The sequence below is a fragment of the Periophthalmus magnuspinnatus genome, chromosome 11, assembly GCF_009829125.3.
Source record: "Periophthalmus magnuspinnatus isolate fPerMag1 chromosome 11, fPerMag1.2.pri, whole genome shotgun sequence".
NCBI lineage: Eukaryota > Metazoa > Chordata > Actinopteri > Gobiiformes > Gobiidae > Periophthalmus > Periophthalmus magnuspinnatus.
This window is the reverse complement of record NC_047136.2, coordinates 30,320,314-30,344,910: the sequence shown is the minus strand read 5'-3', so window position 1 is coordinate 30,344,910 and position 24,597 is coordinate 30,320,314. Positions and strand designations below refer to the sequence as shown.

General features: G+C 41.7%; 1 protein-coding gene across 1 annotated transcript in view; it reads right to left on the bottom strand.

Moving 5' to 3' along the window:
- Positions 1 to 6,335: 6,335 nt before the first annotated feature.
- LOC117378385 (glutamate receptor ionotropic, kainate 5-like) overlaps positions 6,336 to 24,597 on the bottom strand; it is a 76,692-nt gene continuing 58,430 nt past the window's right edge. Inside the window, exons 14-20 of the mRNA XM_033974973.2 lie at positions 21,619 to 21,728; positions 21,175 to 21,348; positions 18,387 to 18,552; positions 16,746 to 16,971; positions 10,505 to 10,633; positions 9,901 to 10,022; positions 6,336 to 7,306 (exon numbers count right to left, since the gene is read on the bottom strand). Coding sequence (XP_033830864.1) covers positions 6,587 to 7,306; positions 9,901 to 10,022; positions 10,505 to 10,633; positions 16,746 to 16,971; positions 18,387 to 18,552; positions 21,175 to 21,348; positions 21,619 to 21,728 — 1,647 coding nt within the window. The 3' untranslated portion in view covers positions 6,336 to 6,586. The remainder of the gene's footprint in view (positions 7,307 to 9,900; positions 10,023 to 10,504; positions 10,634 to 16,745; positions 16,972 to 18,386; positions 18,553 to 21,174; positions 21,349 to 21,618; positions 21,729 to 24,597) is intronic.

The window sequence follows — 24,597 nt, the reverse complement described above, 5'->3', positions numbered from 1 at the left end:
AATTAAACATGATACAAAACAATACACTATGACACAAACATGACGCGATGTGCAGTGGCTTAGTTGTGACATTTATGTTGTTGCATTGATTCAGTTAAACTTATTTTTATAGCTAAAAAGTATTTTTAAAACATGCATTCTGTGAGCTTGTTTCCATGGAGGTAGAAATGTTTAACGCCATACAGGAGAAAAACAGGCAGGTGCTTCCAGTACAAAGGTTCCACCGTGCACCTTTTAATGTTTTATTTCTTCCAGTTTGTGGTTGGTGAAAGGGTTGTAACTTATTCCTGTTTCTTCCAAAATGTTTCTAGCAACCACAAACTCCCCCAAGGCACTGAAATGAGAGCGAGTGAGAAGCAGTGCATTCTGAGAAGTGTAGTCTGCTGCGTGCTTCAGAATGGGCTGGAGATGGTGCATTTTGGGAAGTGTAGTCATGTGTGCAGCTGACTCAGACTTTTGGGACCAGTGTTACTCTGTGTTTACAGGATACACAGTGATGTGGAGGCGGGTCCAGACATGAGTGAACCTGTGAGTCCATAACTACAGAGTAAAAGCACTCATAAATACTGAGAATCGTCTCATATTTGACAGAGTCATGAATGCATTCACACTCAGTACATTTAGTCATGTTGATGTGAATTTGTGTAAGTCCAGTTTGTCCTGGTTTAGTCCAGTTTAGTTTAGGGTTTAGTTCCAGTTTTGATGTGTGTTTACAGTTTACGGGAGGTGCGCTTTAAAAGGCCCATATCACACTATTCTCTGATCTATGTTATACAGTTGTTTCCTCATCACAAACAAACCTGGAGTTGTGTTTTGTTTCATTCACACAAAAAACGTTTTTCTCTCAAACTGAAACACTCTGTTCCACCTTGTGATGTCATCATGCGGAAAAATACAGGAAGTGCTCCACTGTATTTTTAAACTCCTTACACCTTCACTAGAATAATTTGGATCATTCCAGTCCAATCTCTACTGAATTAAAGCTAAAAGGTGCTGTTCACTTAAAAACTACCACTTCATGACACCATAAGGTGGAACAGAGCATGTTGAGCTTTGAAGATGTAGACAGACTAATAATATCATGTGTGATTGAAACAAAACACAACTCCAGGTCTGTTTCTGATGATGTAACAGCATTATAACATGACTAAAAGCTCACTGTGTGTACTAAAGTGTCTTTAAACTCGAGTAAAACCCGAGATGTTTTGGAGTTGTCTTTTGATCATGGGGCGAAAGAGTTTTTTTTTTTTTTTAAAACAATATTGTGTTCCTAGACCAATTTGGGGTAAATCAGAGACTTCTGCAAACATCACATCTGTTCATCTGATGACTAAAACATCCTAAGTCATTTTAGATGGATATTGTGAGTTAAAATGTCCAAATTATAACATAATGATCCTGGGGAGTCACAGATTATAACTATAAATAGACACAATATGTCTGCTGTATAAACAAAACAAAAAAACAAACTTTTAATAATAAGAACAGCTCTAAAATATTTTGTTGAGTTTTTTAAATGTTTTGTTCTCTTCTGATTGAGTCCTAGTTTGGATCTGCTTAAGTCCTGGTTTAGACCTGCTTAAATCCTGGTTTAGATCTGCTTAAATCCTGGTTTAGATCTGCTTAGGTCCTGGTTTAGATCTGCTTAAGTCCTGGTTTAGAGCTGCTTGAGTCCTGGTTTAGATCCTCTTAAGTGCTGGTTTAGACCTGCTTAAGTTCTGGTTTAGATCTGCATAAATCCTGGTTTAGACCTGCTTAAGTCGTGGTTTAGACCTGCATAAGTCCTGGTTTAGATCTGCTTAGGTCCTGGTTTAGATCTGCTTAATAGATATGCTAAAGGCCTGGTTTAGATATGCTTAAGTCCTGGTTTAGATCTGGTGCTACTTTGAAAGACAAACATTATCTTAGGTGGTGCGGAGCAGCTATTGCCATCTAGTGGCGCAAGTCCATAAGTGCTTCTAGAAGTTGAGCCTAAAACTACAGTGTGAAGTAAATGAATAATGACTCAATAAAGCAACAAAACATCACCTCAGATACCTCAAATACAAGTTCATGCAGCAACAGCAAAAGTAGTAGTAGTAGTAGTAGTAGTAGTAGTAGTAGTAGTAGCACTAGTAGCAGTAGTGGTAGTAGAAGTAGTAGTAGAAGTAGTGGTAGACGTAGTAGTAGTAGCAGTAGTGGTAGTAGCACTAGTAGTAGTAGTAGTAGTAGTAGTAGTGGTAGTAGTAGTAGTAGTAGTAGTAGTAGTAGTACCAGTAGTAGCAGCAGTAATAGCAGTAGTGGTAGTAGGTGTAGTAGGTGTAGCAGTAGCAGTAGTAGTAGCAGCAGTAGTAGCAGTAGTGGTAGTAGTAGCAGTAGTGCAGTAGTAGTAGTAGTAGTAGTAGTAGTAGTAGTAGTAGTAGTAGTAGTAGTGGTAGCAGCAGTAGTAGTGAAAGCAACAGCAGCAGCAGTAGTAGTAGTAGTAGTAGTAGTAGTAGTAGTAGTAGTAGTAGTAGTAGTAGTAGTAGTAGTAGTAGTGGTAGCAGCAGTAGTAGTGAAAGCAACAGCAGCAGCAGCAGCAGCAGTAGTAGTAGTAGTAGTAGTAGTAGTAGTAGTAGTAGTAGTAGTAGTAGTAGTAGTGGTAGCAGCAGTAGTAGTGAAAGCAACAGCAGCAGTAGTAGTAGTAGTAGTAGTAGTAGTAGTAGTAGTAGTAGTAATAGTGGCAGTAGTAGTAGCAGTAGTAGTAGTAGTTGTAGGAGTAGTAGAAGTAGTAGTAGTACTAGAAGTAGCAGTAGTGGTAGTAGTAGTAGTAGTAGTCACAGAAGTAGTAGTAGCAGCAGTAGTGGCAGTTGCAGCAGCAGCAGTAGTAGTAGAAGTAGTAGTAGTGACAGTAGTAGCAGTAGCAGTAGTGGTAGTTGCAGCAGTAGTAGTAGTAGTAGTAGTAAGAGCAGTAGTAGCAGTAGAAGTAGCAGTAGTGGTAGTAGCAGTTGTAGTAGTAGTAGTAATAGTGGTAGTAGTAGTAGTAGTAGTAGCAGTAGTGGTAGTTTCAGTAGTAGTAGCAGTAGTAGTGAAAACAGCAGCAGCAGCAGCAGCAGAAGCAGTAGTAGTAGTAGTAGTAGTAGTAGTAGTAGTTGTTGTAGTAGTAGTGGTAGTAGCATAGTAGTAGTAATAGTGGCAGTAGTAGTAGCAGTAGTAGTAGTAACAGCAGTAGTAGTTGTAGGAGTAGTAGAAGTAGAAGTAGTAGTAGCACTAGAAGTATCAGTAGTAGTAGTAGTAATAGTAGTAGCAATAGTAGTAGCAGTAGTGGTAGTAGTAGTAGTAGTTTAGTAGTAGTAATAGCAGTTGTAGTTTGTTTGAGTTTGTGTTGTTCAAACTCTTGAACATTAATAAATCAGAAAGTTTTTTGTAGAATTCAAGTTTTATTCCAAAAGTGTGTTTATATATAGAACATCAGGAGCGCCCCCTACAGCCACAAGCTGCAATAATAAAAACAACAACAACAATAATAATAATAATAATAATAATAATAATAATAATAATAATAATAATAATAATAATAATAATAATAATAATAATAATAATAATAATAATAATAATAATAATAATAATAATAATAATGAGTTTATTTTTGTTCAGGGCTGGACTTCTCTGGGGATGGGAAAGAAAATGGACAAAGCAGGAAAAGAGAAGGATTATAAAAATATGAATGATATTTATGTGTATAGAGAGGAGAGAGGAGAGAGAGGAATATAGAAAAAGAGAGTGGAGAGAAAGAGAGTGGAAGAGAGAGGGAGGGAAAGAGACAGAAAGAGAGCTGGGGAGAGATGGGGAGAGATGGCGAGAGGGAAAGGGGGAGTGGACAGGGAGAGAGTTTAAGGGAGAGAGATAGCGTGAAAGAGGAGAGAGATGCACACAGACAGAGAGATAGAGAGAAGGGTGGAGAGAGGTGAGAGGGAGACAGAGAGAAAAAGAGATAGAGAGAGGGAGCGAAGGAGAGGGAGAAAGACAGAGAGAGAAAGAGGGAGGGTTGTCTTCGGGCTCTGAGCTTCACATTTCATGAGAAAATTAAAATAACATGATGTCATAAGGTTCTAAGGAAAATTCACAAAACTAAGCTGCAGGACAATTTTGATTTCTGTCATCGACCTCTGACCCCTGAACTCTTCACATGAATCTAAAACTGGCATAAAGTCAAACATCTGCTCTATGAATGTGACATTTTAGATTAGTGCTAAAATAACTGTGTTATGTTTAAGGTGTGACTTAAACCAATAAAGCCCCACAGAGGGACATTCCCTATTTACTGGATAAACTAAACAAATATATTGTTTAATCTTTTCCCATTTCTTCGACATTGATCAAAACCTAATTTTGGGATCGCAGGTGAATTTGTTTAAACTGTGAAATAGGACATCACATAATGTATTTATTTAGTTCCAAAGTATAATAATGGACACAGAAATGAAAATCTGTGCCTAAAAAAAAATAAAATGAACCACCAGATGTCACTGTTGGACCTTGCAGTGAGGAGTGTTTCCTGTGTGAAGCTCAGTCCATGAAGAAGTGTGGACATGACGTGAGTCTGTGCCGACCTGATGAGTGGAGCACACAGTTAGACCTTCTGCCTCGTAACCAGAGGGTCTCTGGTTCTATTACCAGATTCAACTTTCGACTTTGATCTGGTTTGATGCACTTAGTGTTGTTGTGTCACTGGGCAAGACACTTTCACAGTATTGGCTTAAAGCAATGGGAAGGGCATCTGGCTGAAAACCTGCCAAGTGGTCAGAAACTGAAACTAAGGTACAAATCAAACCAACTGCTGTCCCAGTTGTCAGGTCGGCGGACAGGAGCAGCACCAGGAGTGTCACATGACTCTTTCAAGATGTCGCAGCTACAGGGTAGAGTAATGCAGAGAAGCTCCGCCCCTTTCTAAACTCTTTATTGCCTCTGAGAGCGATGATTGGCTGACACCTGGCCAATATAACGCCCACTTCCTGTTTAGCAACTGGCTCATTAAATACAGCTTTCCTCCGACCATAAAGTCCATAAATCGATATGTCAGTATAAACTTTACATCTTCTGAAAAACAAAAAGATCTTTGAAAATCGGACCAAACGTTTCACAGAGACATGGTCACAAGCGGACATCTTGGTTAGGGTTAGGGCTGTAGTGACCAAAGCAGTGTCCTTTCAGGCATTCAGAAGGAGTAGGACAGAGGCGTATAACCACACACCACCGCACCTCCACACAGACCCATCAAGGCTTCACTACCCAGACCCTGCAGCTGTTCACGACTACAGACCTTGCAGCAGTTCACAGTGTTGTCACAGCCCAGATTTCTTATGGATCTGTGGCAGGCTGGTCCTAAACCTTACTGGACCTCTGAAATTTGAAGACCAGTCATCTTATATTATATAGTTCATGAACAACCCACAGCAGCTTTTTAATAGGCTCAAACCATCTGTACAATCCTGCTCCTTTCAGCTGTTCATTGGAATGGCTGCTTCAAATTATTTCTCCCAGGAGGGCAGCAGCTAAAACTTGTTCAGGTCAAAATACCGCCATGTTTTTCTTGTACTTTTAAGTTCACCATATTCAGTCCAAATATTTGCAGAGACACACCTGTGCATTCCTGAGCAGACATATCACTTGGATCTTTGTGCATCTCATTGTCATTATATAAACCTTATATATATATATATATTGCATCATTTCTGATGCAATATTTTTGTCAATCATTACAAAAATATTGCAAGAATCCCACATACTCCAGTCATGTTAATCCACCCCCCCACCCCCACCCCCACCCCCACCCCCCACACACACACACACACAAACTCCTACAAAACCAAACACTGTCTTCTCCACACCTTTTAGCTGTTCATTTAATTGTTTCTCACTGCAGGTTTCGTTTTGCAAAGAGCCAAACTTCTCACTCGTGTTGAAAATGCATCCATTGTGTCCTTTCAGGTATCCAGTTTCATGGCTTTTACAGTTACTTCATTTCACACTTATATTTCTGAATTAAACTACATTTTCGCATTAACCTGTTTATCCACTAACCTTGGACGGTTAAACTCAATCGCCCAAAAGGCTGACAACAAAGCCACAATTCAGATTGGCTAAATGGCCTTCTTCTGCTGGAGTATCACAGTTGGACCATTCAGCTGTACAGTTCTAGAGGCTTGGTTGATAGCTGTTCTGACTATACTTCTTGGACACTTTTAATGCCATGACTAATCTATGGTTGACCATTCAGCTATTCAGTTTCAAGTTTTGTTTTTTTGTTTGTTTTATTCTGAAATTCACAAAGAAACTTGTACATTGACCTTATTCATTCAGCTGCCGATCTCCTTAGCTTTCTGATGCCTTGTTTTGTTTCTCTGTGATTACTCTCTATAACAAACCATTCAGGTGTCCAATTCGTACATTCTGTTTCCCAAACCTTGCGTGTCTTCAGGAGCTGCTGGACCATACACACTGTAGTTTGCGCCTTGTTCTGTTCTTGAATTCACATTTGGGTGGTCACTGTAGTATTTCCAGCTGTTGTTCCCTCTCCTCACCCCTTTGGTCACATGACACCACGCAGCCTGTCAGAGCCTGTCCCTCAGTCATGTGACCCCAGGAGGTCCGTAGACGTGGGTGATTTGGCTGGAGGCATTGGTCTAGGCGGAGGTAAAGGTTTGGATTTGCTTCGTCTGGGGCTGCTGGCAGTTCCTCCGTCACTGTCTGCCCGCTCGGCCGCAATGGGAGGGGCATGTTGGGGTAACCGCGGTAACGACATGGACCCATGGTGGTAGTGGTAGTGGAGGCGGGGGTTTTGGTGTGGGTGTGGGTTTAGCGTGATCCTGGAGGTCATCGCTGAGCTCTGAAGGGGTGGTGTGAAATTTGCTGGGCGTAAATTCTGTATCCTTCTACACTCCTGGCAAATGCGAACGTGACTGCAGCTTTGGAGGAAACTGCGAGGTGGAGGAGGGGGTGGGGCTATGAGGGCAGTGGGTGGGGCTACAGCTAAAGCAGATGGAGCTGTAGATAAGTTCAGCCCCAAAGCCTCGTCCAGGAGTCTCTGAGGTCCCGGGCCCAGATCAGGTGGCACAGATCCAGTCAGCGTACCCGTGCCACTGTACAGTTTGCCGTTGCTGAGGCGCATGTCGCGGATCAATCGGATTGGACGGGGACCGGCCAGAGCCAATCGGGATGGAGCGCGCAGGATCCCGCCCCCAGAGCTGGTGAGGTGTCCAAGATGGCGGCGGCGGCGAGAACGAGAGCTCTTCTTACACGAGACGGCATTCCTGAACTCGGTCAACATCTCCTGACACACAGATACCTGCAGAGAAAGAAAGAGTGACAGAAGAGGAGAGTGAGAGAGAGGGAAGAGGAGAGTGAGAGAGAGAGTGAAGAAGAGAGTGAGAGAGAGTGGAAAGAGGAGAGTGAGAGAGAGAGGGAAGAGGAGAGTGAGTGAGAGGGAACAAGAGAGTGAGAGAGAGGGGGAGATTTTAAAACCCGTCCAGAAGAATCTGCGAGAAGACCAGAAATTTGAATTTTAAACTAATCCACTAATCCCATGCATTTCAGAACATGTTTATTAAGGTCTAAACTACAGGGTTAGCAGATTTACAGAGGATAAGACCCCATGGAGTCATAGGGAGGGCATCTGACACACAGGGTCATTTCAGCACTCAGTTTGTAGAGGTCTAAGCTACAGGGTTAGCAGCTTTTGCACAGTATAAGACCCCATGGAGACATAGGGAGGGCATCTGACAAACAGGGAGGGCATCTGACACACAAAGGACAGGAGATTACCTAAAAATGGGCAGACTTTGGGATATTTTTACCTTTAAGCATGCTTTTGAGTACCTTTGTTTTGGTGATGATTTATGGACTTAATAACTGCGCCGGATTTCAATCTGTGACATCACAATACGAGGAAAATTGAAAAGAGATGATTTCTGAGCCTCAAAGCAGAAATACCTCGTAAGAGGATTCATGGAATAAACTTGAATTAATAAGATATGTTATGTTTTTGCATATAATGGCCATGTCTCAATTCGCCAAAATGGCCTTAGATTCACCATTGGAAGTGTGCATCGAAGGGCAGTTACATAATTTCCGGTGCCACAAGGGCTGTCCCATTTCAATGCACCCGAATGAATGTGCCCGACAAACGTGCCCTGCCCTTTCCCGCATTTCCATGGAGATCAAGCCGTAACAGAAGCGCGCATCCATGCACACTTCACACACTGCTATATCCCATCATGCACCGCGACTACGCAAAAAAGAGAAGAAAATGGAGTCCGCTACACATACACATTCAAATGTTCGTACTGGTTTACCTCATCTACAACAGTGCGACATGAAACTGTTAAATCTGAATAAAGATATGTACAGGCAGTGTGTTTGATGATTAAAAAGGAGGGGAGTTACATGGAATAAAGGAAAGTGCAGTTATTGCTAGACAATAAGAAGACATTATTATCATTAGAAATTATTACTGCAATAAGAATAATGTAAGAATGTTCGTTTCTATTGTAAGCGTCAAAGACCAAGAGACTGAAACATAAAGTCAGAAGAGTTTAATGAGTTCCACACAGGTAATGTGAACAATGAAGCAAAGGATTCTCAGGAAAGGATAGAACAGAGTCCTGAGACGTGCACAAAATCTGCATGAGTTCCGGTACATTCCATAGGTCTGCACCCCTGGTGGGCACGTGTCATTTACCTTCATGTTAGTAAATCAAGGTACTAGTTTGATGTAGCGCTGCACTGCTAGAAAATACTTTACAATAATAAGATGAAAAGAACTGGCACGACATAGAAGGGAAACAGTGCCCTCTACTGTTATTAAAGTGGTGTAGCCACTGGCCAAAATACCAAATCGTTAATCTGCAATAGCCCACTTTATGTACAACTAATCAGTGTTCTCTGGTTTATAGACTATGAATGTCAAAATGATATTGTTACCTCTGTCTCTGTTATTATGTTTTCACAAGGTATATTTTGTTTAAGTTATGAAGTAGCTACAATTGAGAAAAAAATCACTTTGAACGTTATATTTGCCTATTGATATTCAATCTAAACAAAAAGAAATGGCTGTGACGACGACATCTTGACTTTTCTTCTATTAAATAATAAATAATTAAAAATAACGTACGTAATGTACATATCGTACGCTCAAAGACAGTGGTGGAAGTGCGGTCCGTAGTGTAGGCCTGTCCCATTTCAGCAAGATACACACTGAGGAGGACACATTCTCGTCCGGAAGCTTCAAACTATACTTTGAGGAGTACTTCGAAGGGTACCTTCAAAAGGTGCATTTGGCGAATTGAGACACGGCCAATGTGTCCCTTATATCGTGTCCAAAGCACTTCTTCTTACGTGGTTTTAAAGCACACATATCGAGTTTGTGTCTCTATAGTTATAATCTATGACAACGATGGATCATTATGTTAGAATTTGGACATTTAAAACAACTTAATATAAGAAATAAGTTGAGTAGCTTCTGCATTAGGAAACTGCAGTGTCCAATAGGACCTGACGTTGCCGTAAACGTCATCACATCAAAGCAGCACATGCTGTCAGCGCTCCCTATGGATAGGTGTACATCATAATAGCGAGCAGCAGATTTTTTTTTTTTTTTTCCATTTGTACTAAAATTACTACACAACTCTGTCAAATCCTATGTGTATCACTGATTGAGAAAATAAAATTGTAGATCGTCAAAATGGCAGCTTGAAAATAAGATGAGATTAAAGATTAAAGATTGCTTAAACATGCACAAACCACTCGAAATAGAACTTCAGGAGAGTAAATGGTGAAGAGAAACAACTACAACATGGTTAAAAGCTCTGAAAAGTCTATTTTGCAGAATAGGTCTGTTTTAATTTCCATACAAAGAATTAGCCTTGGTTATAAGGGATGTACCTCATCAGTTTCTGCCGAGCGGCGCGTGGACCACACAAACTCCATGATGGCCACAAACACAGCGATGATCAGACCACAGATCAGGACCACAAAGATCCCTCCGATGTTCTCCATTCCTAGACCTGTGCAACATGTACAACTTTTTAGTGACTAAGAGTCTTGAACCAGGACTAAACCAGAAGTAAAACCATACAGTAAGCAAGGGCTAAAATAAGGATTAAACAGGAGTAGGTGAGTGTGAGCTTTGAGAAGTTACTAAAGTTTATATGAAGTCGTTATCATTATGAAAAAAAAAAAAGCTATGCGAGATTAAAACCAAGTCTAAAACAGGATTTACACCTAAACAGGATTAAATCATGATTAAAACTACATAGACCTAAACAGTGGATACTTGGCGCAGTCCGGTGTAGCACACTGACCTTTGGCCTAGGCAGACTTATGTGTGGTCTGGTCTGGCACACTGACCTTTGGCCTAGGCACACGTTTGGTGTGGTCTGGTCTGGCACACTAGCACACTGACCTTTGGCCTGGGCACACTTACCTTTGGTGCAGTCTGGTCTGGTTTGGCACACTGACCTTTGACCTTTGGCCCAGGGACACTTACCTTTGGCACGGTGGTCCTCCTCCTTGGGACACTGTCCCCCCTCCCACCACCTCCTCTTCAGGATCTCCAGTCGGTTACTCTCCTGCAGCTGAAGGATGCCCAGTGTGATCTCATCTCTGTACGGGCAGCCTGAGGGACAAAACGCACAAAAGTTAAAGAGATAAGCCACTGTGACATGTGACAGCAGGCAAAAGGAAAAAGGGAACAGCGGCCATTTTGGTCTGGAAAGATATATACCACAAAACGTCTGCATTTGACCCATTTTTCAGTGTCTCTGGGTTAAACCTGTCAGAAGCAGTGGGATACATGTCCAGGTCTTTTTGAATAAAAAAACAAAAAAAACAAAAACAAAACTGACATTGTGGTGTTTGACCGAACTAACCCACAGCTTGGGCCTGACAGTGGGATTGCAGTGAGGATGGATGTGCTCAAAGCCAGGCTCAAGATCAGATGTGACAAAGCCTCCAGACTCTGGAATAGCTCCCTCTGCCTGTCAGATCCTCCCAGTCTTCAATACAGTTTAAGACTAGACTGAAACTCACCTCTTCTCCCTGGTATTTAACACTAAACAGGATATACAGGTGTTTTATCGTTCTTTATCTGTGTATATGTTTCGTGTTGACTTTTATGTGAAGCACTTTGGTCAGCTCAAGATGTTTTAAATGTGTTGTTATAAATAAACTTGAGTTGAATTGCTGGATCTTAGCTGGAGGATATAACCTGTACCTACCTGTCTTATGTTGACAGGAGAATCATTTTCTAACTGCTGCAGAGAACTCAAATTCCTTTACATCATTGGAGAACATCAGTATCAAATCGCCCACCAGACAAACAATAATTCAGCCCAACTTCCTTCTAAAGTCTCCCACTCCTCCTCCTCTTCTTTGTCCTCCTACTCCTCCTCTGCACGCTTTAAGCCTGAGAGCCGAGTCAGTAACACGGCTCACTACTTTTAGTGAGGAGATTTGGAGGTTCATGAAATTCAAGTTCTGGCTCAGGCTGACACTTCATCATGTCGCTCATAATCCACTGATGTAGTCCCTCCTTAAGTCCATCCCTTTCTCTTACTCCCTCCTTAAGTCCATCCATCCCTCTCTCTCACTCCCTCCTTAAGTCCATCCATCCTTCTCTCTCACTCCCTCCTTTCTCTCTCTCACCTATCTCTCTCACTCTCTGCCCCCCATCATCTCTCGCTCTCTCTTCTATCTATCTCATCCCCCCTCTCTCTCACCTGCCGCTCTTTCACCCATGCATCTCTCTCTCCTCTCTCACCCATCTCTCTCTCACTCTCTCACCTGCTGCTCTTCCACTCATCTCTATCTATCTATCTATCTATCTATCTATCTATCTATCTATCTATCTATCTATCTATCTATCTATCTATCTATCTATCTATCTATCTATCTATATCCATCTATCTATCTATCTATCTCTATCTAGCTCACCTTCTCTCATCTGCTGCTCTTTCACTCTTCTATCTCTCTCTCACTCTCTCATCTCCCCTCTCTCACCCATCTCTCTCTCTCTCACCCATTTCTCCATCTCTCTTTCATCTCGCTCACCCATCTCTCTATCAATCTGTCACTCATTCTCTCCTTCTCCCACCTCTCTCCATTACACATTACTCACTCACAATTACCCATTTCCCCTCCCACCCCCCCTCACCCCCTCCTTACTCTTACTCTTTTAGTTCTTTCTACTCACCCCTCTCTCTTTCACCCTCTCCCTTCATCCTCCCATTCCCCCACACTCCCTTTTTCCTCTCTCCGTCCCCTCTCTCTCCACACCCTTTCTCCTCTACTCTCTTGCTCTTTTTCTCCTCTCCCTCTCTCCAGATGAGTGTGAGTGACTTTAACCGTCAGATGGGGCATGATAAAGCACGATGGAGGTCTGAGGCGATGACACTAAAGAGACTTATATTTCAGATGGTGCTCGTTAGTCTGCCCCCTGCTGACGTCCCGCAGGCTTTTACAGGGCAGCGTGCGGCCCGGTTTCAGGGACACTACCTCTAGACACACAGCCCCACCCTGTAGAGACGAGGAGAAGGAGGAGGAAGATGGGAAAAAAAACAAACAAAAAAAATATAGAAAAAAAAAAACTATAGAAGGTAATGTCAGATAATGTAACAAAATTTGATCAATATAAACTCCAGCAGAAAAGTGTAAAGGTGCAATGTGGAACTTTTCTAATGGATGTTTTTCCATTCTGGATGTTTTTATAGTCCTCTCTCAAATGTAGCTTTCCATTACTGTGCTGCCAGTGTAATTGATTATCAATGTGCCACCAATTTTTGGCTCCTGTTTGGTCATGGCAGTATTCGACTTGTGTGTGTTTGTTTTTTTGTTTTTGTTTTTTTTCTTAACATATGTATATGTGCATTTATGTGTATCTATATGTGTAGATGCATATATTCATATGTATATGGGTGTATGTGTATAATATGTATGTACATGTATATGTGTGTGTGTGCTTTTCCTTCTCTTATCTATATTTGTATTATTATTAATATATGTATGTATTTATTTTTTATTGTGAAAACCATGAAAATAAACAGTTAGAAAAAATGATGGGTTTATTGCTTTGAAGGCATAGAAAAACATGTGTCCTTACAGGCTTGCACCTCCACAAACCTGACTATTATAATATCACTCAAAATGTATGCTGCTTGACTACGTGCAGGGATCTAACGCAGGGGTCAGGGATTGGTCAGGGAGGGGTCAGGGAGGGGTCAGGGAGGGGTCAGGGAGGGGTCAAGGAGGGGTCAGGGAGGGGTCAGGAGGTTGTTACATATTATTCCTTGACAATTAGGGGCAGCGTTGGTAGTTATAAAAGTGCAGTACAAATAAATATGTAATTTAAGCCAACCTAAGACTTTGCCTGATCCTCAAATGCAGAAGACACCTCTCAAAAATTCTCGTAACATTCAGAACTAAATATTTAATTTATTGTACCTGAGATAAGGAGAGTTTCCAGACCCTCTTCTTTGTATAATTTTGTCAAAGTGTGACTGTATGGCCATCCAGGCATTATCAGCCCTCTCATCTCAAAACAACAAGAACCAGGATGTAAATGTATCCTCTATTTAACCAGGATCGTTTTGGAGTTTCTGTGTTGGAACTTCTGTGTGGATTATTCATGTTGTCCCAGATGGATTTTCCCATTTTCCCCATAAATCTCTGCAAACATCTCTAAATGAGAGGCACTGGGTCCGGACAGGTTTAACCGCGAGGCATTCGAGTGGCAGAACCACTTTAGTCCAGTCACATGCAGGAAATGCAGTTTTTCCCTCAAAGCGAATTGGGAAAAAATCACTTTGTGACCAAACAGACTGCTACATGCTGCCGGCGACTGATTATGAAACATTTTACTGATGTAAACATGCAAGTGCCATGTGAGTCATGATATGACCCTTCGGGCTTAGAGTTGATTGGCTGTGAGGATTTTTTATACTGAGAGCTGATTGGCTTTGAGCATTCTTTGTGCTGAGAACTGCCTGGCTGTGAGCATTTTTTTATGCTGAGAGCTGATTGGCTGTGAAAATGATGGGCTGAGCCGATTGGCTGTCAGTGTTTTTGTGCTGAGAACTGATTGCTTGTGAGGGTTTTTATACTGAAAGCCGATTGGCTGTGGGGTATTTGTGCTGAGAGCTGATTGGCTGTTCGGTTTTGTGCTGAGAGCTGGTTGACTGTGTTCGGTTTTGTGCTGAGTGCTGATTGACAAAGAGGTTATTGTGCTGAGAGGTTTCTATGTGTTGTAACGACGAGCAAGGGGGACCAAAAAGATAGAACTCGGGGAATAGTTTAACAGTGTTTATTTACAACAGAAGTGCAAAACGACGGTAGATCAAACGGTGAATTGGGGAGAGTGCCGTGGTCCATGGTGAGAGTGTGAGGAGCAGGGTCTGAGACAGGACGGACAGTACTGGTGAGGAAGAGCAGAGTCGGAAATGGGAGGGCAGAGCAGGTCCAGGGAGCAGGATCTCATGAGAGTGGAGCGGGTCCAGGGAGCAGGTTCTGGTGAGAGCCGAGCGGGTCCAGGGAGCAGGATCTGGTGAGGAGCAAGAATATCCAGCAAGTAAAATCCAAAAAGCGCAAAAACAAGAACGGAGCCAAGCAAGGAGTACCATAAAGATACGCAGACAATCTGGCGCTGGGTGTCAGGTCCTGGCTCCTCTTATCCTTCCCAGGTGTGGTTGATTGGTGATTAGCCCCAGGTGTGCACAGGAGGAGTCAAAAATCTCCGCCCAGCTTCAGGCTCGGACACAGGAAGGAGTGGGGAGGTGCAAAAAGGGGCAGGGCCGGTAGGGATCATGACATGTTGTGAGCTAAATGGTTTCGATGTTTTTTTTTTTGACTGAGATCTAATTGGCTGGGAGAATTTTTATACTGAGAGCTGTTCTGCTGAGCCAATTGGCTGTGAGTGTTTTTGTGCTGAGAACCGATTGCTTCTGAGAGTTTTTATACTGAACGCTGATTGGCTGAGTGTGTGTGTGTGTGTGTGTTGCAAGCTAAATGGTTTTGAGTTTTTTTTGTGCTGAGAGCTGATTGGCTGTGAGGGTTTTGTGTTGCGAGCTGATTAGATTTTTTGTGTTGAGAGATAAATGGTTGTTAGGATTTTGTGCTGAGAACTGATTGGTTGTGAGCATTTTTGTGCTGAGAGTCAATTGGCTGTGAGGTTTCGTTGTGCTGAGAACTGATTGGACCTGAGTTTTTTGTGTTGACAGCTGATTGGCTATGAGATTTTTATACTGAGAGCTAATTGGTTGTGTGGGTTTTCATACTGAGAGTTGAGTGGCTCTGAGTTTTTTCATGCTTAGAGCTGATTGTTTTTTAAAGTTTTTGTCTTGAAAGTGCTGTGAGATTTTTTGTATTGAGAGTCGACAGTTAGGGTCGAAGAGCTGATTGGCTGTGAATGTTTTTGTAATGTGAGCTGATTGGCTGTGAGGGTTTTTGTGCTGAGAGATGATTGGCTGTGAGGGTTTTTGTGTTGACAGCTGATTGGCTATGAGATTTTTATGCTGAGAGCTGATTGGTTGTGTGGGTTTTCATACTGAGAGTTGAGTGGCTCTGAGTTTTTTCATGCTTAGAGCTGATTGTTTTTTAAAGTTTTTGTCTTGAAAGTTCATTGGCTGTGAGGCTTTTATGCTTTGAGCTGATTGGCTGTGAGGGAGGTCAACCTGCTTCACTTCTATGTCTGGAAACACAGTTTTACATGTCTGAAAAATCATGCATGTGAATACTACAGATGTGGCACTACTTAGTTTGATTTAAATATGTCTGTGTAATCTCTCAGTCACCAGGACAGTTGAATTGTGTCAAATGCACAAAGTGTTTAGAGTGAGTCTGAAGAGTCTTCTTCAGTTTGGAGCTCAAACAGTGGGTACTTTACTTCCATTGGGTATTAACTTTTAACACATCAAATATTTAGATCACCTTGTTTTATTGTTTTAAAAAAGCTATAGTCACTGAAAACAACATATTAACACGTTTAATAAGTTTCACTTTTGTTTTTGACGCTCTCACATCTAGTTTGTGAAGTTGTCGTGTAGAAGCATGGATGATGTAGGCTTGTGAGTGGAGCATTAGACAAAAGGTAGGTAGGTACAAGTAATTTCACTCCTAAATGGTGATAAAATAGCAGTTTACTTTCCACAACTTGGATAATAATAATTAATAATAATAATGGCTTACACTTGTAATGCGCTTTTTCAAAGCCTCTCAAAGCGCTACACTATAGTCATTACTCATTCATTTCCACACTTGGGGTTGGTAAGCTACTACTGTAGCCACAGCTGCCCTGGGGCAGACTGACGGAAGCGAGGCTGCCATTCTGCACCATCGGCCCCATAATAATGATAAGAGGCACAAAGGGAGAGCAAAGAGTGAAAAGATGGTTAGGAGCTGTGGCTGGATCAGAGAGGAGGAGGGGGAGCGGGGTTTCAGATGCCATCACGCACACGGAGGAAGGCGGGAAGGAGGCACTGGACTTTTACTGAAATTGTGCAGATTTAAGTCAAAAGCTGAGAAACGCACGGACACATGAGGATATATAAAGAGACTCTGAGCTTTCACCTGAGTGGTAACTCTTCAGTCCCACACACTCTTACTGCCACAGGATTGGCTGTAGACTTGTCAACTAAAATGTGCTTGCCTTTTCATTGGGATCAACTAAAGTATAGATTGGATCTTTCAATTTTTGGCACAGTCCCACAGGACAGTCTAAGTCCAAACCCTGTTCTCACCCAGAGGCATGCCAATGCCGTAGCCCTTGGTGTCCAGTAGACCTCCGATCTGGGTCAGGTTACAGTTGGTGCTCCTGTAGTACTCATTCATGGTGCTCTCCATCAGAAAGGCGTACTTGGAGTTTAGGACGCGGGCAATACCCTCCTCTGTGCTCTTCACAAACACACTGGGCTGTTTAGAGTACATGTAGTTCCACATGCGCTGGTACGTCTGGTACCGGGAGTTCTAAAAGAAACAGAGAATCAAGAACAGAGACTCATAAACATAAATGGTTGCTTCTTTGTTGGCACCATTTTCCTCAGGAGGGGTGCCCAAACATTCTGCTTTGGCGGGCCAACATTAATAAGTGTTAGCGTGGTAAGGGCCAAAAATGATTATGTTTATGTTTGAAAGCAAAGAAACTAAAGATTAAATTGTCATTACTTATTATGTTTTGGGGGAATAAACTTGTTTGTTATTATTTGCAACTACTGACAGTCTTTTCTGTGCAAAAGAGATATTCCTTACAAATCTCAGCAACCCTTTGGAGCCAAATCACACTCCGTGGAGGATTAGCTTTGTCCTGCAGGCCCCACTTAATGCAGCTCTGCTCTATGGAGTGTCCCCTGCATTTTAGGAGCCTGGTCCATGTTTGGGTGTAGTTTGGGTGAACTTTGGAGCCAGTACCATAAAGAGGGCCATGATGCTTTACTGGATGTTGGTCTGGTTTCTCTCTTTATGTATGGATGTGTGGTTGTGGGTGTATGTTTAGGTGTATGGTTGGGTGTAGTTTGGGTATATTTTGGTGTAGTTAGATGTCTGGGTGCAATGCCATAAAGAAGGTCATGGTGGAGTCCCCGTAGATGGTGCTGCACTGAATGCTGGTCTGGTCTATCTCTCTGCAGGTGGTTGTGTGTATTTGATACGGCCCTGGGCCTTAAGTTCTTTTGTTGTTTGTATTTGTCTGTGTGTTCCCAAGTCTTCTTGTTTTTTTCCCTTTAAACATGGCTGTCGGATCCCTGGGCCGTGATTGGAGGACTGTTTTCCAGCTTCTCCCACCTTCAGCCGCCTCCCTCCCCATTTAAGAAGATTGGGGACACCTGTTCGAGGCTGCTGGCCTGGAGTGGCCAGTATGCCTTTGTGTGTGTGTCTCTTCAGTTCAGTCACTACAGGGGTAGTGGCTTTGTTTTATGAGACACTTCATCGTCAGTACTGACTGTTTGTTTGTTCGTCAGACTTTGTTATTGTAAAATTCTTGTTTTAGTTAACCTTACCTTTGTTTTTTGGGTTAAATCCTTGCAAGGAACCTTTGTTTATATATGTTTAGTTCTTTTTATTTCGTTCACCCTTACATTCCTGTGAATTAAATTACTTCTTATTTTACCACCTTGGTTTTCTTTTTGTTGCTTCCCTTCCTTAACTGAGCTGGACTGTAACAGTATGAGTGAAGTTTGAGAGTAGATAGGTGTTTGGGTGTAGATGGGTGATATTTGGGTGTAGATGGGTGTTATTTAGGTGTAGATGAGTGATGTTTGGGTGTTAATGGGTAATGTTTGGGTGTAGATGGATGATGTTTGGGTGTAGATGGGTGATGTGTGGGTGTAGATGGATGATGTTTAGATGTAGATGGATGATGTTTGGGTGTGGTTTCAGAGTAGCACCATAAAGAAGGTCATGGTGGAGCCCCCGTGAATGGTGCCGTACTGAATGTTGGTTTGGTCAGCAAGGTCGTCCGCAGACTCGATGGGGACCTCCATCCTCTGAACGGTGAGAAACGCTGCGAGATTCGCTGTGTACGAGGAGATGATGATCAGAGTGAACGCCCACCTGAGAAGGGGGGGGCAGGGTAGATGAGCGAGGGGAGAGGGAAGAGCGAATGGAGAGAAAGAGAGTAAAGAACAGCAGAAGAAATAAAAACATAGGAAAAAAGGAGGAGGAGAGAGGCAGAGAAGGGACAAAGAAAGGAAGGGAGGAGGTGAGGGAGTGACGAGGAAAGTGGGACAGAGTGGAGAGAAGGATGAGAGATGGCAGAGAAAGGGAACAGAGGGAATGATAGAAAGACAAAGAGAAATAGAGCTAAAATTACAGGCTGTTATGGAGTTTGTGGAAAAGGAGGGCACCACCTCATGACATCAGCAGGTGGTATTCAGAGAGACTGTGCAGAGGAGGACAGAATACATATAAAGCATTACTAAAACATGTGGATGAACCAAAAACAAAAACACACTCTTGATGAACATTAGACATATTCAGAATTTTAAAATCAGTTTAAGAGAAAAACGCCTTAATTATCATCAAAAAAAAAAAAAAAAAAAAAAGTGTTATACCAGTTTCCTCTGTGCTCAAGTTTTATGAAGTGTGCTCATCCCTCAGTCTCCTCTCTCTCACTTTCTCTACCTCCTCTCCTCCTCTCTCCTCTGTGATTGGGGCAGAGCAGATGGGGCTCAGCGGGACAGTTGGATTGTAATTCATTAAAACTAAATGAAAACACTAACATCAGCGTGGAGTGTGTTTCTGCAGCTACAAGTTTAAACATTTATTCTTCTGTTTGATTTCACTAAAACAAATACACTATTTTCCATTTCTGTTCTGAAAAATCTCCAAGACACTTAGATTTTCGGACTGGAAAAACTGGACTAGATTGGACCTGGGTCTAGGCCTTGGACTGGACCTTGGACTGGACTTTGGACTGGATCTTGGACAAGACCTTGAACTATGACCTTTAACAGCAAACGATCTGCACTGGGTCATTTCAAACCAAATTATAGCCAGAAAGAGGCGAGGGTATTATTTCAGACAAACTGATTAATAAAAAGAGGTAAACTGTTTGCCACTATTAATCAGTGGTAAAATAAATGTAATATTTTACATTTATCAAGTTTATAGATTCATTGCAAGTGTACAGGTCTCCTCCAGGAAACCTTTAAGCAAACGATGTATAATTTTCTGCATTCTGGTGCATTCTATATTTTATACAACCTACAAAATCATGTCATTCAATCATTCTTATCAGTCTTGGGTTTCTTTTGAATTTCAACAAACTAGAGAACCATAGTAAAAATAAAAAGTCCAACTTTTAAATTACTGGACACTCTTGTTATGTGGCCCTAAACACTGTAAAATATGAACTTAATAAATAGCACATAGCTCAGTAGATTCTTTTTTCTTCTTCTTATTTTTTTTTTATTTTATTTATTTTTTCTCAGTCAAAGTGCAGAGGCTTTAAAGACAACCTTGAATTTGTCCTTTATTCTAAACTTTGCTGACACTGTGAGAGTCTGAAATCACTTTGAACTAAAGGAAATGAAACTCTCAAATAAACTAAAGAAACAGGGTCAAAAGGAACAAGCAGTAAATAACCTCTAGATGTGGAGGAGAAATGTTCAGTGTCCGACTCAACATTAGAGAGAGACAAATAGACGTGAGAATGGATTATTAAACAGAAAAAAACAGTGCTTAGAGCTCGGCACATGCAGATGCCACTGGGTACAGTTACAGGGCCAGTTAAAATCAGATCACTTCTAACGTAATCACTTAACCCAATAATGTGATCTGATTTGTGGTGTGTGTTTACAAGAGAAATATGATCATCAGAAACAGCTGATGACATGTGTCAGTGAATAAAGTAAATTAAGTGTACCTTAACTTAACTCCTTAAAACATCTCAATTTGGGGGCAGGACTTATTTTACCGGTTCCATCAAATATAAAATTACTTCTGGACGAGAGTCAAAACATTTTGATTTCAAAAACGTTGTCCAGATGACCACCACTAAAACATTTTCTGCACTTAAGCTTAACCTTAATGGGTTTTTAGAGTCATTGTTGAATTTGGAAGACAAAGTAGAATGCATTTTAAAATAATTCTTTCCATTCTTTAACATTTTCTCTTTCAGTTTTATATTTTCTGCATTAGTTTGTCCTTTTATGTATAGATTTCATTGTCCTGTGACACATGGATGATGTAGCCCTCTGACCTGAGTTATACACATCTGTCTCTCGCTGTCCTAGAAGTGATCAGGACCAATGATTAGAGCGTTCAAACAAATTCACTTCATGCTGACTGGTTGAAACATCACAACAGTGGAACAAGCTGAAAAATCAAACTTGAGTTAAATCCAATTGAGAAAAAAGCACACGCATCTTACCCATCCACAAATGCACAAAGTGCTTCCATCTATACTAAATAGTCTGTATTTCTGCTAAAATAGGTTGTATATCTATCTGCATCGCCATGCTTGTTTTGTTTTTTTTGGAGCTGGCTTCTACCCAAACTACAGTGCTGCTCTGTGATTGGTCAGTCAATTACAAGCAATAACTTTAGTCAGTCAGAGCTGGAACAAGACAGATTCTCAAGCGTTTGTGAACTCACAAAAATAGTGAGAATTCAACCTTGCCAGGTTATATATAACCTGATATTTACATCCTTTTACCAGTAGTATTCACATACCAGACTCCGCTAACACAGCGCGTGGACAGCGCTCGGGGCATGACCTCTGACCCCTGCTGCATGAACCCACCCACAGGAAACCACAGGCTGTTCCCCAGAGAGTACTGGTTCTCCACCACGTCCTGTCTGTGCCGCGAGCAGGGGTGAGGATTATACCACTCGTAAGGACTCAACCTACAACAAGACCAGAGAGACTGGGGTTAGCCCTTATCTAGTCCTAGTTTAGTCCTGGTTTAGTCCTGGTTTAGCCCTGGTTTAGTCCTTGTTTAGTACTTGTTTAGCCCTGGTTTAGTCATGTCTGTGCTCTGAGCAAGAGTGAAGATTATACCACTCATAAGCATTCTACCTGGAAGAACAGAGACCTAAGAAAGTCTAGGCCTGGTTTATTCCTGGTTCAGTTCTGGTTTAGTCCTGGCCTAGTTCCTGTTTAGACCTGGTTAGTACCTGGCAGCGAGGAAGAGCACACAGGACACAGCAAGGTAGGCGAGGAGCATGAAGAGCCACACAGCCGGAGAGAAGGGGTCAAGAAAGGAAAAGTACCCCGGCTTACGACCCTGAGGGGGAAAAAAATAAAACAAAACCAGAATTAAAAATTAAATATTAAAAGTGTTTACTATAACTGTGATTAAAACCACCAAGACTTCAGCTGGGCTCAGTGACCAGCTGTGATTTTAATGGAGAGATCTACAGAAAAACCCTCTTTCAGTAAAAGCATGTGGTTTGGAGCTGAAGAAACACTTTGGAGGAGGAAATGTGTATTTTTGTGAAATGTTTATTTTTGTAGTGCTTTAGTTGTTTAGTGAATTAATAGGTCGATAGAATCTTAGTAAACCGCAATGTGTATTAGTTGACTAGTCATCTTATTTAGATGATAAAGACTTTTTGAGACAACAGCAGAAAGGAGAAGTGAGTGAGCTGAAGATCTAGTGTTTTTGCATTTATATGTAAAAAGGCAGATTAAGCTTATGAGTCACAGGTTTAAGATGTGAAAACATAGCCTTGTAAGTGCAGTTTGGGACAGACCTTTTACCATGTCCCTCTTAGTCGACCAATCGATCAAAGCAGGTCTTTAGTCCAACAAGAATTTCTTCAATGTTGCACCTGTTTTTGTGTTAAATGGCACTGATGAAAAGTCTGTCATTGTTTAATAATATTGAAGGTCTATATTAATGACCTTCATCTGTTTGTAAATGCTCTACACCTGACTGTGCGACAGGTGCGTCAGAGGTGAGGCTCTGAGCTGAAGCCCCTCTGACCTTCCTCAGGTAAAAATATAACAGGCTCAACCTAAAACAAGAGACCAGGGTTAATCCTGGTCTAGTCCTGGTTTAGCCCAGGCGTTAGTCCGGGTTTAGTTATGATTTAGTCCTGGTTAGTCATATTTCAGATCTGATTCAGTCCAGGTTTAGTCCTGCCTAAAACAAGGTCTAGTCCACCTGGTTTAGTCCTGGTTTAATCCTGGTTAAAACCTGATCCAGTCCTGGTTTAGTCATGGTCCAGGCTAGTTTAGCCCTTGTTCAATCCAGTTATAGTCTTGTTTATGTATTTAACCCTTTAAGGACTGAGCACACTATAGACCAGTATAGCTCGCCCAGACTTTTATTTTTTTTTTAGCTATAAAAATCAAAATGTACAGCATTTTTTTTTACACAACTACCTCTATTTTACATATCCATTCGTATTTTTTCTTTGATGCATCAAATGAGTGACTGGGAAAATCCCCACGGCATCTGTGCTCTCATTTGTCACCTTCGAGGGACAAGGGAGGCAGATTACCGTAATGACAGTAAAATAAATTTAAATAGCCCCATGTCTCTGCTTTGAGATGCCATTTGGATTTACATGATAGCAGAATTGGTTGTGGAGTTACGGTAATGGCGATGATAGCATCCGCACTATAGGGTTAATAAGAAAAAGTATATATTATTAGTCAATTAAAAAAAAAAAAAAAAAACTCTTGCGCTCTTTCTTTACAATGCAACGGTTGTCATCTCTGTAATTCCTGTATTGGAAATTGGCAGAGTTTTCTTCATCAGAACAAATGAGCAGTTATTATATTGCCACTCTCCCTAACAAAGGCCCAAGCACAGTCAGTTTAAAATGGTGACTTTAAAGGCCTGAGAATCCGCACAAGCATGGTCAATTTGTGCATTTTCACAATGTTTTAAAAAGTTTCCTCATCTGTTCCGTTATGCAGAATTTCTGTCAAATGTAGTACAATATCTTTTGCCTGTCAGATGATTGTCATAGTGAAGGCAAAACATAAAAAAGTTAAGTCTAACAAGAACACACAGGCCTGAACAGAGTTGAGGATGAGAGCGTAAACAGGAGCTGCTTTTCCTGATGTTACATCATCCACTGGAACGTTTAAACGACTCATCATCCACAAGAATGTTTAAACCAGAAATCAGGTATCAGAATGTTTAAGCCACTAATCATCCACCCGAATGTTTCAAACAATAATCATCCACCGGAGTGTTTAAACCGCTAATCATCCACTGGAGAATTTCAACCACTAATCATCCACTGGAATGTTTCAACCACTAATCATCCACCAGAACGTTTCAACCACTAATCATCCACCAGAACATTTCAACCACTAATCATCCACCAGAACATTTAAACCAGGAATCATCCATCGAAACATTTAAACCAGGAATCATCCATCGGAACATTTAAACCAAGAATCATCCACTGGAACATTTAAACCAGGAATCATCCACTGGAACATTTAAACAACAAAACCATTTTAGGATGAACAGACAGACAGGAGAACACAGTGACAGGCGAAGCCAGGCAGGAGCAGACAGAAGCAGAGAGAAGACAGGTGCAAAGAGGAGCAGGGCACATAATTTAAGCTGATAAGATATTCGATGTGTCGTGGTCTCTGGTCTGGTCTCTGGTCTGGTCTCTGGTCTCTGGTCTCTGGTCTCTGGTCTCTGGTCTCTGGTCTCTGGTCTCTGGTCTCTGGTCTCTGGTCTCTGGTCTCTGGTCTCTGGTCTCTGGTCTCTGGTCTGGTCTCTGGTCTCAGGTCTGGTCTCTGATCTGTTGTTTTAATAAACTTTATCGTAGGACAGGCTAAGATGAATGTGTGGCTCAAAGTGGAGTTTACGTACAGCAAACTGGTGGGGCAGGTGGAGGAGTTTGAGGCGGTGTGGACAGTGAGGAGGGTGCTGTGTTCAGTGAGGGAAGGGCAGTTAGTACTGCACCTGTAGGAGGGGCTGGAACATGAATGTGTGATTGTGTTGTTTGATTTTAATATTTCTTTTAACTGAGAAGTCTGATCTGGTCTCTAGCCTCTGGTCTCTGTTCTTTAGTTCTGATTCTTTTAAGATTGTTTAAGATTTGAGCCATTTTTCATCAAAGATATCCTCTCCTCTGTGGCTCTTCTGCGGCTCCTCTGTGGCTCCTCTGTGGCTCCTC